Source organism: Arachis ipaensis, chromosome B05 (assembly GCF_000816755.2).
Source record: "Arachis ipaensis cultivar K30076 chromosome B05, Araip1.1, whole genome shotgun sequence".
In the NCBI taxonomy this organism is placed as follows: Eukaryota; Viridiplantae; Streptophyta; class Magnoliopsida; order Fabales; family Fabaceae; genus Arachis; species Arachis ipaensis.
Window position 1 is genome coordinate 16,117,902 of NC_029789.2, and position 15,629 is coordinate 16,133,530.

At 33.1% G+C, this 15,629-nt stretch overlaps 3 protein-coding genes across 4 annotated transcripts in view; all 3 read left to right on the forward strand.

Annotated features, from left to right (window-relative positions):
• LOC107643109 (hydroxyproline O-galactosyltransferase HPGT1) overlaps positions 1-1,618 on the forward strand; it is a 5,038-nt gene extending 3,420 nt beyond the window's left edge. Inside the window, exons 9-12 of the mRNA XM_016346675.2 lie at positions 22-72; positions 155-226; positions 355-467; positions 1,123-1,618. Of these exons, the coding sequence (XP_016202161.1) occupies positions 22-72; positions 155-226; positions 355-467; positions 1,123-1,145 (259 nt within the window). The 3' untranslated portion in view covers positions 1,146-1,618. The remainder of the gene's footprint in view (positions 1-21; positions 73-154; positions 227-354; positions 468-1,122) is intronic.
• LOC107643110 (putative glucose-6-phosphate 1-epimerase) lies at positions 4,784-7,791 on the forward strand. Of its 2 annotated transcripts, XM_021123184.1 has the most exons (9): positions 4,784-5,181; positions 5,268-5,481; positions 5,564-5,638; positions 5,743-5,799; positions 5,887-6,050; positions 6,136-6,270; positions 6,347-6,449; positions 6,583-6,682; positions 7,362-7,791. In XM_021123184.1, the coding sequence occupies exons 2-9, from the start codon at positions 5,371-5,373 to the stop codon at positions 7,529-7,531; spliced, it is 915 nt and encodes a 304-aa protein (XP_020978843.1). In that variant the 5' UTR covers positions 4,784-5,181; positions 5,268-5,370; the 3' UTR covers positions 7,532-7,791. The 2 variants fall into 2 exon arrangements, with proteins under 2 accessions (XP_020978843.1, XP_020978844.1); XM_021123185.1 differs by having other exon boundaries at positions 4,796-5,481; positions 5,887-6,047.
• LOC107643111 (ethylene-responsive transcription factor CRF2-like) lies at positions 13,034-15,015 on the forward strand. The gene has a single exon (XM_016346677.2). The coding sequence runs from the start codon at positions 13,785-13,787 to the stop codon at positions 14,760-14,762; it is 978 nt and encodes a 325-aa protein (XP_016202163.1). The 5' UTR covers positions 13,034-13,784; the 3' UTR covers positions 14,763-15,015.

The window sequence follows — 15,629 nt, forward strand, 5'->3', positions numbered from 1 at the left end:
CATTTTACCTGAATCTTATAGGACACATCAATGGCATGAACCAGATTGGTGGAAATTTGGCGATGGGAGATCGTGAGTATATATAGACTTTCTCTGTTTTATCGTATATATAAGTGTACCTGTTGACGCTGTTGACGCTCGCATTTTGCTACAGATACTTTCGGCATGCTTCCAGCGATGTCTATGTAATTTCGAAAGCATTGGCTCAGTTTATTTCAATAAACAGGTATGTTCTTTTCGTTCGTTTCTACCCCTAATGAACCATGTATAGCCCAGAGAAACCATTGACAAGTCTGTTTATGTTGTAGTCATTATCTCAAAATGCATTATCAAGATCCAATATTTGCTTTGCAGACATATTCTTCGGACATATGCACATGATGATGTGAGCACCGGATCATGGTTTATTGGGCTTGATGTGATGCACGTTGATGAAAGATCATTTTGCTGCTCCTCTTCATCTACAGGTCACTTTTCTTTTTACCCCTCTCCTTACAAATGATTGCCATTTATCTGGATAGGAATTCAGGGCCTTCTCCTTTCTAAGATATGGCTTGGATGCTGATGATTGCATATAATATTACACACATTGCCTAAGTTGAGATATACAAGTGAAAATCAAATAGACCCTGGATTATCACCTTTTCTCTGGACCAATACTATGATGTTTTGCCAATATATATACTGCTAGTTAGGGAACTAGAAATAGAACTAATGGCGAGCGATATGGGTAGCTTTTTCAATAGGTTATGGACTTCATAGCTTTAAGCTCTGTTATTTCTGTACATAACACAGAACACTGTAAATCAGATCATTTAATGAATTCAAAATAACATTAGGCTAACTGGATCATAAGTTCATAACAGAATAAATGAAATTGGATATGTGTTATCTTTACTGGTCTGAACTTATAAGTTTTTATCCTAGTCCTTCCATGGGTAATAGCCAATAGGTGTTTAGGCTTGAAAGTGTCAGGTCCTATAAATTGTATCCATTTTCTTCTGTTGTTTTAGCGGAACACAGATTTGTAACTCCTGAGCACATAAAAATTGATGAGTTTAGCCATTTCACAGTTCCACTGAAATGAATCAAGTTATGAGATGTTTTCTTCCCAAATTTCAGGGGCACTATGTGCAGCAGTATGACGATGCTGCCACTGACAATATGCGAGGATGTATCAATATCGGTATCATGTATAGCAAACGGTAACCTGTTTTTTCCACAATCGTCATTAATTCTTCAGGTGTTTTTTCACCGATTCTTTTTAGCCAGAAGTTGATTCTGCCACTTCATGGCGTGTAAATATGAAGAGCTCTCGCTGATCCTTCTTAAACTATACAATGTTACACCATGAGATAATGAAAGAATCATTCATTAACGTAAATATAGAAAACATTTTTATATTATTAGAGTTGAGATGTCCGTGTGAACACGCTCTTGTTTGTATATTGGCCACCTTGGAAATATTATATTTATACGAATATTTGCACCCTTTTGGCTTGGTTCATATTTTCCTTATTTGAGTAATATAGAAAGTATAGTACATGTATGTCACTAGCAAGTGATACATTCCTATACAGAGCTATTATATATTATACTTCTGGATACTTTTGGATTTTGGAGTATTGGTTCTTATAATTGTGCAATAATCTATCAGCTTCTATTTCATAATAAAATCAATGCTAAAGGAAAGGCGTAACGTCACTACTATTATTCATTTTCCTTGTTATACTTCATTTACGTGCAAGTAACGTCTCTCATTCTTATCCTTCGTTTCATCTTTGTCGGGGAAATCAGATTTAATGAGTGGACTGCATTTCGTCTTCTTCAATCAAATCATCCACCTTTAGTGTCTTTCATTACCTCCCCGAAATTTGGTGGGCTTGTACACTGGATTTGATTACGACTAAGGTTCTGTATGCACAATCTTAAAAGTGTTTCAACGTTCGCGTCAATGATTTCCGACACTCTTCCCTTTGAGGAAGTTACACATTTTATCTATTGCTGTGTGTTAATACTTTTTATTGCTTTTATCCAGATTAGTTTTCTATGAATAATATTAATAGATGAGCAATTTGTTAATCACCTAAAAACTGAAGGCTGTAGTATTTTCGCTTCTAAAGATTTCATATTATAGTCTATAGATTCACTTTTGCGTTATCACTACTTTGTAAGAAAACTACAATTACCCGAGCAAGATCGCACTGAGGGAAGTAGGGGACAATTTATTCTCCATTTTCTTGGTGAATTCTAAAGAGGAACTCTGAATGCTTTTACCTACCTTTTGTACAAGATATACATCAACTTGGATTGGTTGTATTCTTCTAGTTGATGCTAGAAGTTGTTGGAAGCAAATTAAAAGCAACTTCTGAGAAGCTACTAAAAAAGCTAATACATTAAGAGTAATACACATTATCTGACAGGGACATTTTTTCCGCCACTACAGCTTTATAACAAAGCGAGGTTAGTCATAAACAAAAATAAACATATTTTCCTTACATTTTTGTACTACATATATGATATATGGAATCAAGAGATGAGCAAAGTTAAGGGTTTTAAGGGATATAAAAATTGAAAAGTATAATACTAAATAAAAATAAGATTAATTATTAAAATTTACACTAAAAAATAAAAAATAAGCAAATGTACCTATAAGTAGTAAACAGTTAAGAGCCTTTATAATAAATGTCTCAATGACACCCATGACAATTAAAATTGTAGTTTTTTTAATAACATACTTTCAGTTTTATATAATTGAAGTGTATTCTTAAAATTCTTTTTAACTCAATCCATATACTGATGATATATGAAACAAGAAAATATATTTAATTTCTGTGTCTTATATATATAAGACCAACAATAGTGAATACATCAATTATTTTCCTTTAAAATGGCCGGCCCTGTTGGACTGTCTGTTTGTGCACTCTTAAGCCAAAGAAGATATGATTTATTAATAGATCTTGCGGCGTGCAATTATATATAAATTCATTTTTTATAATAAGAAAAATGCAAAACAATCCAAATAAACATTAGTAGAATTTTACTATTAAGACGACGTGATAGTATTATTAACCTTTAGATAGATAATTACTGTATCTTAAATGTTATGGTTAGAATTTTCCGGATAATGGTATTGTATTTCTCAATTTCATTTATTATTTTCATTGCTCCAAAGTCTTGAACTGATCCCATTCATGCACATTGACCAAACAAAGTGCACCGACTATTCTGAAAGATAAGGTCCCCCTTCCATCCCTTCCTCTTAAGTCTTAACTCCACTCCAAAGTCCAAATCCACTTTGTGAGGAGTAAAATGTTTCCAAATTTTATTTCTTTTTAAGTTTCCCAACTTTTTATTTCTTTTCACGTGTAAACATAATTCCCCTCACTTGCCCATTTGACCAAATCTAAATCTTGTGTCCTATTGCAATTCATTTTCATTCCTTAGGCACCATTTATCGTAGTGTTCTTTTTTTTCTTAACCATATGTCCATATCTAGGGTTGTTCATGATCAGATTCGATTTGCATATCCGCGGTATTTATTCGAATTCGATCCGAAAATTGCGGATATGAATCTGATCCGCAAGACTTTCGCATCGGATCGGATCCGCACACTAGTCGGATCGGCAGTGGTGGAGCTTAGTTCAGACAAGGGGTGGCCATGGCCCCCCCAAACTTTTTATAAAAAACTTAGTAGTACTTTTTCAAAAGATAAAAAATAGTTCACTTGACTTAAATACTTTACTATAATTTAAAGTATCTAATAAGTTCAATAAACAACACTCTCTCTAACTTTAAATTTGGCAGTATCACCCAAATCAAAGAGATGAGATTAGACGAACTTATCTTAAATGAGGTCTATATAAAAAAATATTTTGACAATTATTTTTTATTTGGCCCCCCCAAAATTTTGTTTCAAGTTCCGCCACTGAGGATCGGATTGCTAATTTTGTGTTGGTATCCGCATATCCGCGTATCCACAAAAATAAAAAAAAAATAAATAAATAAATATTCTTTTTATATTTTATTTCAACTAATAATTATCATATATGTTTTATTATTTTAATTTATTATTCAAAAAAAGTATGTTTAATATTATTTTAAGAGTAAACATATTTAAAAGAATAGAAAAAATGAATTTTATTGATATTTTTTAAATAAAAATAAACTTTTAAAAATATTTTTGTGTTTTGCGGATATTGGATCCAATCCGATCCGATGATTTTAGTACGGATCGGATCGAAATTTTGGCCATATCCGATCCGATCCGATCCGCGTTCACCCCTATCCATATCTCGGTTACTTACCATAATTTGAATTAAAATATTTTACTTCTAAATTTTAAAAAAATGTCTTTTAAACACAAGTCAACATAAATGACATTTTCCCCCTCTAAGACACAAAGATTCATGGATCAACCCATATGTTATGACTTTTTATTGCATGTCTTACGATCCACCAACTAACTACCCCCTACCTAGATCCTATTCGACCAAAAATGAAAGAAAAAGAAGGCAACCTCGTTTAAGGTTTAATACTCTAAACTATTGGGAGGTTGAAAAGGCATATTCTGATTTGTCACGTAACCCGGGTAGTTAATTCTGGTAATGCAGTCACATGTTCATATTAGAGTCAACTAAAGCCGTTTAAAGTGGAAAAAAGCCTTCAACCCATCTATATTGACCCTGCTTCCTATCTTTTATTAAACCAATTAATTAATAAATCCTTTGGCCTATAACAAATCTTAGTTACCCTAATTTGCTACTAACTGGTCTAAGCAGACCAATGTTTACGACCCCTTCGGTCTATATATGACTGTTTTGCAATTAATTGCAATTCATGAACCCTTCAAAATTTGTCCTTTCTATTAATAATAATAATACGGGAGGGGTGGGGCGCATAGTGTCACCCTAAATTTGATAAATAAAGAAAACAAGACACCATTTTATCTCAAACAGTTTGGTGTTTAGAATTGACTTTCGACTCTGAAAGGCGTTTGATTCACGATTTTTCAATGTCTTGTTCCTATGTTAGACTCTGTCACATAAGTCATAACTGAAATTTAAAGTAACGGTTTGGAGGTGGCGGTGCCTAAAGTTTTATTGCTCTGTTATCTCTCTTTGGACAGGTTAAAACAATTAGAGTTCTGTTTCTGGGTTGTGGATCCGTGTGCTGATTAAGGTAGTTGAGAGTTGGTCGTTTGGGTTTAGTTTTCACAAGAAAGTAATCATAGGAAGCTCATGATTTTTCACCTGCTTCCGTGACAGCTGAACCAATTCCGTCACCTCAGCAAATTAAAGTTGGACAGATCAGAGGTACCACACTTGTTCATATACTTGTTTGGTCCCAAATTGTGTGTGGATTTTGGAGATGAATCAACAAGGAGGAGAAAGTGATGGGAGAGGTGGGGTTGAAGTTAGCAAGGACAGGAATGGAATAGAGCAAGTCATTCTTCGAAACAATCGAGGAGCTTCAGCAAGGGTGCGTGACTCACTCTTATCATTTTCTGTTGATCTTTTAATCTCATGATGATGATTATAAGTGTTATGAGATCTTTCTCCAGGTTAGTTTGCACGGAGGACAGGTTCTTTCATGGAAAACAGAACGGGGTGAAGAGTTATTGTTCACTAGTTCTAAGGTAATTAATCAATTAATTAAATGTTTGTCATTTCAGAAAATTAAAAATTGTTAATTAATCCTCAATGAATTGGTACTGAATTTTCTTCCCTCCTTCCTTTTCAGGCAATATTTAATCCTCCTAAAGCAGTCAGAGGAGGAATTCCAATCTGTTTTCCACAGGTATATATATAAATATAGTAATGAATCTCTATTAATGAATTACATAATACAATCATAGATGTGCTTAATTACTTTTTTTATACCCAGTTTGGAAACCGTGGATCATTAGAGCAACATGGATTTGCGAGGAACAGGATGTGGACCATTGATAAAAATCCTCCACCTCTTCCTAATGAATCCAATGCAAAACCTCATATTGACTTGCTACTCAAACCATCCGAAGATGATCTCAAAATATGGCCACATAGGTAGTAGTAACAATCCATCATTTCTTTAACACTATATATAGAATTATATAGTGAATAGTGAGTGATATTAAGTTATTATTTTGTGCAGCTTTGAGTTTAGGCTAAGGGTGTCACTGGCAGCAGAAGGGTATCTAAGTATAATATCTCGCGTGAGGAATGTGAATAGCAAGCCATTTAGCTTCTCCTTTGCTTACCATACATATTTATCTATCTCTGATATCAGGTACCTAATCTTGTGATTCTGAATATTAATCTTAAATGAGTTGTAATGTTAATATTTGAATGAACATGTTGATCAGTGAAGTGAGAGTGGAAGGGCTGGAAACTCTGGACTACCTTGACAATCTATATCAAAAAGAACGCTTCACAGAACAAGGAGATGCTTTAACATTTGAATCAGAGGTCACATTTTCGTTCACTTCATGAATTCTTGTTATGTGCATCTACCCAGGCCTAAGATTGAATCAGCTTGCTAAGCCTAAGATACTCTCTATTATTATTATTATTTAATTTCTTTTAATTTCCATGTGTTTAGGTGGACCGAGTGTATCTTGATTCTTGTAATACGGTAGCAGTTCTTGATCATGAAAGAAAGCGAACATTTGTAATAAGGAAGGACGGACTTCCAGATGTTGGTAAGATTTATTCATAGATAACATTTGTATTTTTAGGAAAATGAATCCATTTATGTAACCATTTCATACATATTCTGCTTATTTTATATATATAGTTTTGTGTATACCTTACGCTATGATGGCTAGGAAAGTTATAGTGTTTCAAAAAGCGTTATTAAAATTAAAGTAATATTTTTTTTATCATTTAGCTATGTTTTTTAAAAAGCATTGCTAAAAAAATATTATAAAAATATAACTTTAATTTTAGAATAAAATATATTTATTGTCTTTGAAATTTGTCAAAAGTTTTAAAAATACTCTTAAATTTTATTTTGTTTTATTTTTATCCCAAAAATTTTCGATTTGTATAAAAAAAATTAGGATTAATTCAATAATAATGCATTTGGTTTGCTTGTGTTAATAGTTATTCTTGTAAATTTGTTTCTAAATTAGTCCTAAATTTTTTGAAAATTTAGCTGTCAGAAGTATTATTAGTATAAAGCAAAAATTTTTAGGACAAAATTAAAATAAAATAAAACTTAAAAATATTTTAAAATTTTTTAGCAAACTTCAAAGACAAAAAATATACATTATCTTTAATTTTAACAACACTTGTATAGTCATGACTGTAGTCACCTTATAGTTTTACCATTAATTAAAATGTGACGTTAAACATAAATATTGTAATTGTATTGGGTAGTTGTTTGGAATCCATGGGAGAAAAAAGCCAAGGCAGTGGGTGATTTAGGGGATGAAGAGTACAAGCAGATGCTGTGTGTTGATGGCGCAGCAGTTGAAAAACCAATCACCTTGAAGCCCGGTGAAGAATGGACCGGTCGCTTGGAACTCTCAGTTGTCCCTTCTACTTGAACAACACCAAGACAATTAAGCAACCACTAACAGAAAAAGTAAACCCACCTAGCAATCTTTTTGACCAAGTGGTGTAAGTTTGATAAGCATGTAAATAAGAGTGAATCTCATGTCAAGGGTTCATAATAGACAAACTTCCTAAAAGAAGGGCAAGTTATGTGATTAAAATAGAAATGCATATGGTCAAAAGTCAAGACGTCTTTGTAATAGATAAATAAATACAAAAGAAATATAAATAATGTATTCTTTTTTTGGGGTCATTTTTTATTTAATTTTTTTTATGGTTTTCTACAATATCTGATTACTACTTCCGAAAGGCGAAATTCGAATTCCCAACATTTATTTAAATAGACTAGTGAATTAATTACTAGATCAACCTAACATAGTTGGGTCATTTTTCTTTTTGGTAACTAAACAAAAAATAAAAAACAAAGAAAACAAAAAGAAAGAGAAAGAGGAAGGCCCTAAAAACCAGCCGCTAAGTCCTTTGTAAGTAACAATGCCTTATCTTCTGTTGCATCCTATGGTTTTGTTTTTGTCAATATCATATAACGTGTCTTGATCCATCCTTGTAGTTTTTTTTTTTTTTTTGTTTTCTTTTCCCATATTTTGGTGATAGCTTCATTTCTTGTATCACTTGTAAAGTTTTCTTTGTTTTTGGGATGGATTATATAGTAATTTTTTATTTTTGTCATATTTTTTGGCTTTTTGTTCAGATTATATAGAAAGTTTGCAAAGGGCAACGAACATTTGTCCAAAAACAAAAAGAGGGCAAGAAACAGAAAAGTGAGAAAGAGAAAGGGTCTTAAGCCCAAGAAAATCCAAATTGAGCTATTTTTATATGGGCCCAACTTGTGCAATTTGATGGCCCATGAAGAAATAGAGAAAAGAAATTGTAAATAGCTAATCACCAACAAAACATATAATATATATTTTATCCGAAAAAAAAAACATAATATACATATAACCATTTTTATATGGGCCCAACTTGTGCAATTTGATGGCCCATGAAGAAATGGGTCTGCAGATTTTGCGTCGTGGCTGCGGGTCACCACCAGAAACCAAGGCGGCGTCGAGACACTTTCTCGAGTTGTGTTTGTCTGCTGGGAAATTTGGAAAGCTCGAAATAGAGAAGTGTTTGAAGGAAAGAAGACTACAATAAAGGAGATAACTGATGCAGTGATGGGGTACCATTGAGATGAAACTAAGGATTCAGCACATATCCTCATGTTTCGTTCCCTTTCTCCTTAGCCATAGGTTTTATTGTGTCATCTATAGTGGGAATTCCCAATTGCTTTCTGTTTGTCCCTCTTTGGACACTTGTTTTTTTTTTTAAAAAATAAAATTTAACTTACCTTTGGAAAAAAAAAAATTAATTCACTAATCTATTTAAATAAGTATTAGGGTTTAAATCCCGACTTGTACATACATCAACTCATTAGTCAACAATAAACTATTAAATGGAGTTTTGATTTATAACAACTTCAATTCAAATTACTATTAATTAATAGAAAGATTTTTTACTTAACTGAACAAGAAGTGCAACTAGTTAAATTGTTTAGGAGAATTCCATTCAGTACGCACATCGACCTTGTTGATAACTAAAATACGCTGCTGGATCCAACTTGCATTCACTATAACGAGATGAAATATAAAATCGAGTTATTGGTTCATTAATTAGTTTAAATAAGTGTAGGAGGTTCAAATTTTATGCATACAATAATTCATTAATCAACCATAAAATTTTAAATAAAGCCGATGAATTAATTATTAATATGTTAGACTCAGCCATAAAAAACAAAAACAAATATACAATATTATTTAATTAATTTTTAAAATACATTTTATATTTAAAAATGTATTTTATATTGACCACAGACAGACTTAATAAAAGATTCATAGTATAGTAATATGGTTATTTTAATTTACCGTACCTTAGACCTCCACATACATTAAACCGTAACACCCTCCATCACTTTTGATTTAGTGAACTTATTGTCAAATTGCTAATAAGGAATAATTGTTGCTAAATTAAATTAAAGATGACAAATAGCCAATGTAATGGTAGAAAAGTGAGAGAAAATAATAAAAAAAAATGAGAAGAGAAAAAAAAAAGTGGAATTATTTGTATATTGTTTGGATGGAGAGAAAATGAATGAAAAGAAAATAAAATTTTTTTTTGTTTAAATTAAAAAAAAATTTATAATCGTATAAAATTATATTAATACCCTTATCTATATTATATGTAAATTATAATTTATTAATAATAAGAAATAAATGTGTAATTTTATTAATATTTCATACATTTCTCTTCATTTTTATTTCATCTTTTGAGGTGAAAATATTTTAGTGAATTTCACGTTAATTTTTTCTTTTTACTTTATTTTTTCTTTTCACCCAAACAACAAAAAAAAATTATTTTTTTTATCCATTTTCTCTTTTTCTATTTTCTTTTCTTTCAAATTCGACCATTCAAACAATGGGTTAAAAAATAACTTTCCATGGAAAACGGTACGGTGAGTCGGTGATCTATGGCAAATTAAATTTTTCTACTGGCTAGTGCAGATGATACATTTTACCTGAGACATCAAGTGTACTGTACTCTCTAATTTCATTATTTTTTGTTAAACACAACTGCAAGCACTTGAATTCTTATTGTCCCTACAAAGAAAAAAAAAATCTGAGAAAACAGTGATGGGCGACTCGTTTCGCCAGATGTGTACACGAATCTTATATACATGTTGAAGTGGACATTTCTGACAAAACCAGAAAACCACGTCATTTTATTAGCATAATATTCAGTAATTAAGGTTGATGTTATTATTAGATATTGGTAACATGATTTAATTTTCATTACTTTGTTAGGGTTAAATAGTAAATGTGAATAGTATAAAAAAGATGTTGTTTATTATGTTTAATTTTTACTTTACATGATACAAATATAAAAAGTGAAGTTCATACTTTTTTCTTTCACCTTTTAGATAAATTAGACATCAATTTTTTAAACACCATAGAACTCTCTTATAAAAAATTCTTCTCACATCGAAAAAAAAAATAAAAATAAAAAATTTATAAGATAAAATACTCAATATTATATATACTAATTTCAATTCTTCCATAATTCATTTATCATTTGCATGCATCATGCTTTCTTGAGACATATATTACATGCAAACATGGATTTCTTTGTGAACCCTTTTTCCTTACACCAGGGTATGGACCTCGTGATCATGTTTCTGTGCCCCATACACAACTTTTAATTCCTTTGTGATATACTTCGTGTTTGAACCAACTTATGCTTTTATTTCCATCTATATATGTATTTTGATGCTCCATGTTTGCTATAAATTGTTACTAATGTTTTCTCTGTCCAATTATATATAATAATCTTGGTTTGAGATATATAAACACATAAACCAAGAAATTATTTAAATTGCATAAATATTATTAATATAGAAATAAATGATATTATTTTTAGAAAATTATTATCCCACGAGATTTTTTTGAAATATCCGTACAAGATTTGAAGGGAGCTGCAGGGTGTAGCTGTAGCTGAGCTCAATAATCCGTGACTAGCTACTCTTGTTCCCTCTGATCTTCTTTTTGTTTATTTCCTTCCCATATATTGCTATCAAATGCCAAAAAGTTCTGCAAATTACTGCGCTATTATGCCGCTATATACGTACAAATTAAAGGTAACTATATTTATGCGGTAACATGTCATAGTCATTTACCTAATAGTTAACCTTTTTTTTATTCGTTTTTCAAATTTGACACCTATGTCTATATCACATAGAGTGTGTGTGTGTGTACGACATTATTTTAATTTGAGGTGGGGAATGAAAAAAATATTTATAGGACGTGTCTATGCATGCACCAAATATATCTGATAAATGGCAAAAGAAATTTAAAATTGCAAAAACAAAGGATAGTAAGATGATGGTACATGAATAACTAATTCATGGTACAATTTTTCGTGTGAAATGGTTGAAAAAACGAATCCCGGTGCTTGTTTATGTGGGTGTTGTTGCTGTCTCGGACATTATTATGATAGTGTAATGATAATAGCTCAAAACAAAGCATATAGTGCTTGTTTTGACTTGTATAATAAAGATACACACGAGTGCGGTTATTTACCTAAATGACAAGTACCATAACTTGTATGTATTTTGTGGCTCAATGCAATGAAATTTACGCCTAGAAGACCATGCTATTGCTAATATATATATATATAATTAACTTCTTCTTAGCTTCTATTTCTAACGGTATAATACTCAGTACTAACGAAGTACTAGAAATACATATAAAAGAGCAATAATGATGTTCTAGTGTTGAATTAATAAATTAATTGTGGCCCATTCTTCCATGCATGTACAAATTTGACTCCAAAACTGGGAACCCCAAGCAATGTGCGTGTGTGTGTTAGTGGTTAATATGTTTATGCATACGACCATGTCGTACTCTTTGAAAAATTGTCGAGCCTTGTGTATTTCCCTTATTATTATTGTGATTTTTTTATATATATATCTCATTGATTCACCTCTCATCAGTGGTAGCCAGCAGTTTCCGAAATATCAGAAAGCTACCAAGTAAAATAATAATTCTATGTATTAATTAATGTTTTTTCTGTCCTTCTTTTTAATTCCAACTGTGTAACATATATAATCCCCGAATTCAATTTCAGTTGGTACACTATTTAAGTATTAAACCAGTTCTACCAACCATGCACTGTACACAATCACAATATGTGTTTAATTTGCCCATATCTCTAGATTCACATGAGGGGTGTAAGTGTATAAGGCATAGCATTACCATAATAATAATAATAATAATAACGAAAGATAGATGGCCTGCTGTCACAATCTTTTAATTTACTAATTAGTAACAGTAACACACGTAATATGTCTTAGGATGGAGCCTATATATAAAAGAAGAAAAAAAAGCAAGGTTTCTTTAGAAAAGTAGCCAATGCTAAGTACAAAAAAGAGTAAGAAATGACTATACAAATGAATGGCGCCAATTTCAAGATTGCGTTGGCACGTTGCTTAACTTGGGTAAACTAAATTAAAACCCATTAAGCTGGACGCTGACATAACTGTGTCTATGTTCCTTGGTGGTAAATTGCATATTGTAACGGCCTCTTTCATTTCAATAAAACACACACACAAAGCACGGTTAAAATACTCGTAGTACTTGGATACAACTTTCTAGTACCAGCAATAATAACAATGATTAAGCGTTATTAGAGATGTAATTTAATGGGCATGCACTCGAGTTTTTACTTTTTAATTTTAATTTCAGTTACTATAAAGTATGGACTATGGAGTGATGAGTAGATTATCTTTTGAGTCAAAGGAGGACTGAAAGGATTCCAAGTGTCTGAGGTCACGTGAGAGGACTGGCCTTTTGTCCCACCCCACGTGTCGTTATTTTATTAAGCTAATACGTGCTGCTTTTGTGAGACCTTTGCCGCTTCACCGGAGCAGGAATTGAATTAATGCTTGATTTGCAGAGATAAGAATAAAGAATTAGTGATTGAAGTGTTTAGTGAATAGGTCTGTTAGGATGCTATAAAATAGGTTTCCGTTAAGCAAAGGAAGCAGTACTTGGTCCTCTCTACTTACAGTTGAGAACCTTTTTTTGGTCTATTTTGATTTTGTGCGTGGTAGTAAGTACTAGTCCAGAAGCAGTGACTGAAAAGATCTAATTTCCGTTAAGCTATCACTTCACCGCCAAAGATAGAATGTACGGTGATTAGCAGTCGCAGAGACAGGGCAGGCCTTCATTTGGGGCAAACCTCCTTTATCTTTTCTGGTAAAGGTACTGTTGATATTCATACATACCTCTCCCTTTATTTTTATTATTTTATATTTCTTTTTCAGAAAATTCGTGCCTCTCTTTTAGCCCCACACAGGCTAATGCTATTGCTATATAGCGCCTCTCACTCACTTTTTTCGTACCTTGTGTCCCCTCATTCACTCACTCACACTGCTTCCATTCCATTACCATAACGTAACTCCCCTCTTCATATTATTATTAATCACTTGCCTTATTTAATACCTTCCTCTGCCACAGCCACTATTACTAATTCACTCATCAACCTTATATTACTTACTACTTATTACTCTCGTTGCTTCCTGTCTTGTCCCAAACGAATATCTTCTTTTGCGCTCCTATCTATATATCTCACCGTTTTCCCTTTCAACATCAATGCTATTGCTATCTCTAAGAATCTGATACACAAAAACACAACATGCCTGCGCCTCCTCCTAACTACACTCACCACCGCACCAAACTCGTCAGGATAACAGTTACTGACGCTGATGCCACCGACTCCTCCAGCGACGAAGCACAGCTCTCATCCTCCACGCGCCACCACCGACACAGAAAGCTCGTCAACGAGATTCTTATCGAGCCCTGTCAAGTGCCTTCCCGGAAGAGAACCAAGAAGTCATCAGCAAGTACCTCCGCCGCCAAGCCCAGAGCTCCGGCCATTCGCCGCCAAATCTCCGGCAGGAAGTTCCGGGGGGTGAGGCAGAGGCCATGGGGGAAATGGGCGGCGGAGATAAGAGACCCTTCACGGCGCGTGAGGTTATGGTTAGGTACCTACGACACCGCGGAGGAAGCTGCCATGGTGTACGACAACGCGGCCATTAAACTGCGTGGACCCGACGCGCTCACCAATTTCATAACGCCGCCACCAACCGCAACGCTGGACAGTAATAATAATAATGAAAATAAAACGGCAGCACCAACGGTTTTGGTAAACGGTTACAGTTCCGGCGATGAGGAGTCTCAAAGCACCAACAACAATCACAGTCAGAGTCACAATCTGTTCTCTCCAACTTCGGTGCTTCATCATCATCATCATCATCATAATCAGTGTTGTTATTCCTTATCGGAGGAAGGTGAATCCGCCGTAACGGGCAAAGAGGATGAATATTCGAGCGTGTCAGAGAATAATAAGGTCAAATCTGAGGAAGACGATTCATCATTCCTTCACATTCCGAGTGATGTGCTCTTTGATTTTCAAGTCTCTTCTTCGCCGTTGGTGGTGCCAGATGTTTTTGAAGAAAGCTTGCTCTTCGCCGATGATTGCGGCGGCGGTGGCGGCGGTTTCCTCACTTCTTGTGAGGACTTTGATTTCGGCTTCAAAAACTGGCACAGAGAGGATGACTTCTTCCAAGATATAACTGATTTATTCCCTTCAGATCCGCTTCTTGCTCTTTGATTTTAATTAGTGGCTTCGTTTAAGTTAATACTACTTAATTAGTACTTATATTATTACTTAATATAGCATATTAGCGTGATTTTGCGTCATTCTGTTGCCAAAAACTGGCAAATTTTGTATCGGCGGGAAATAACTACTGTAATCACTAATCCTTTTTGTCTTTTTTCTTTTTTTTGGTTGTGTTCTACTGCTTGTAAGTTGTGACAGTTAAGTAATGAATATATTTAATTAGTTCACGAATCGACGTTTAACAGATGGATGATCCTTGAGTCTTGTTACTGCAAATCCGCAATTGTCTTAAACTCTTAATACACTTTACTTATATTGCTACTTTGTTAGTGTTTAATTTAATCAATTTATTTTAAGCATGGGACTAATTTTGTCCCAATGTTTCCGTTGCTAACCTTTGAACTCTAGTATGTAGTTGTTTATTCTGTACATTATGTGAATTATAAAATAGTTATTTCGAAGAATTAAACACATTTATTGTGTTTATATTCCATTTGATAGTTATGGAAAAAAGTGATTATCGTAAAAATGTTAGTAAGTTATAGTGCTTAACAGTTAACAGTTCATTTAGCGTGAGAGTTTAAGCCAAATGTAGTTCGTCGCTTTTGAAGAGCACGCGTTACAGTGATAGACACAATTATATATTATGGTGATAGGAGGGTCCTTCAAATCAGGGTAATAACCCCACAAATGTTTCCTATTTCAAAACTATTTCATGTAATTCATCACTCACATGCATACATACATCGATTTATAACAACTAACAAGGGTAATGATGAGGTAGAACTTTCTAAACTTACATTATATTTAATTTTTAATTAGGTAGGTTTTAATAAGAAAATGCTTCATTTGATTACG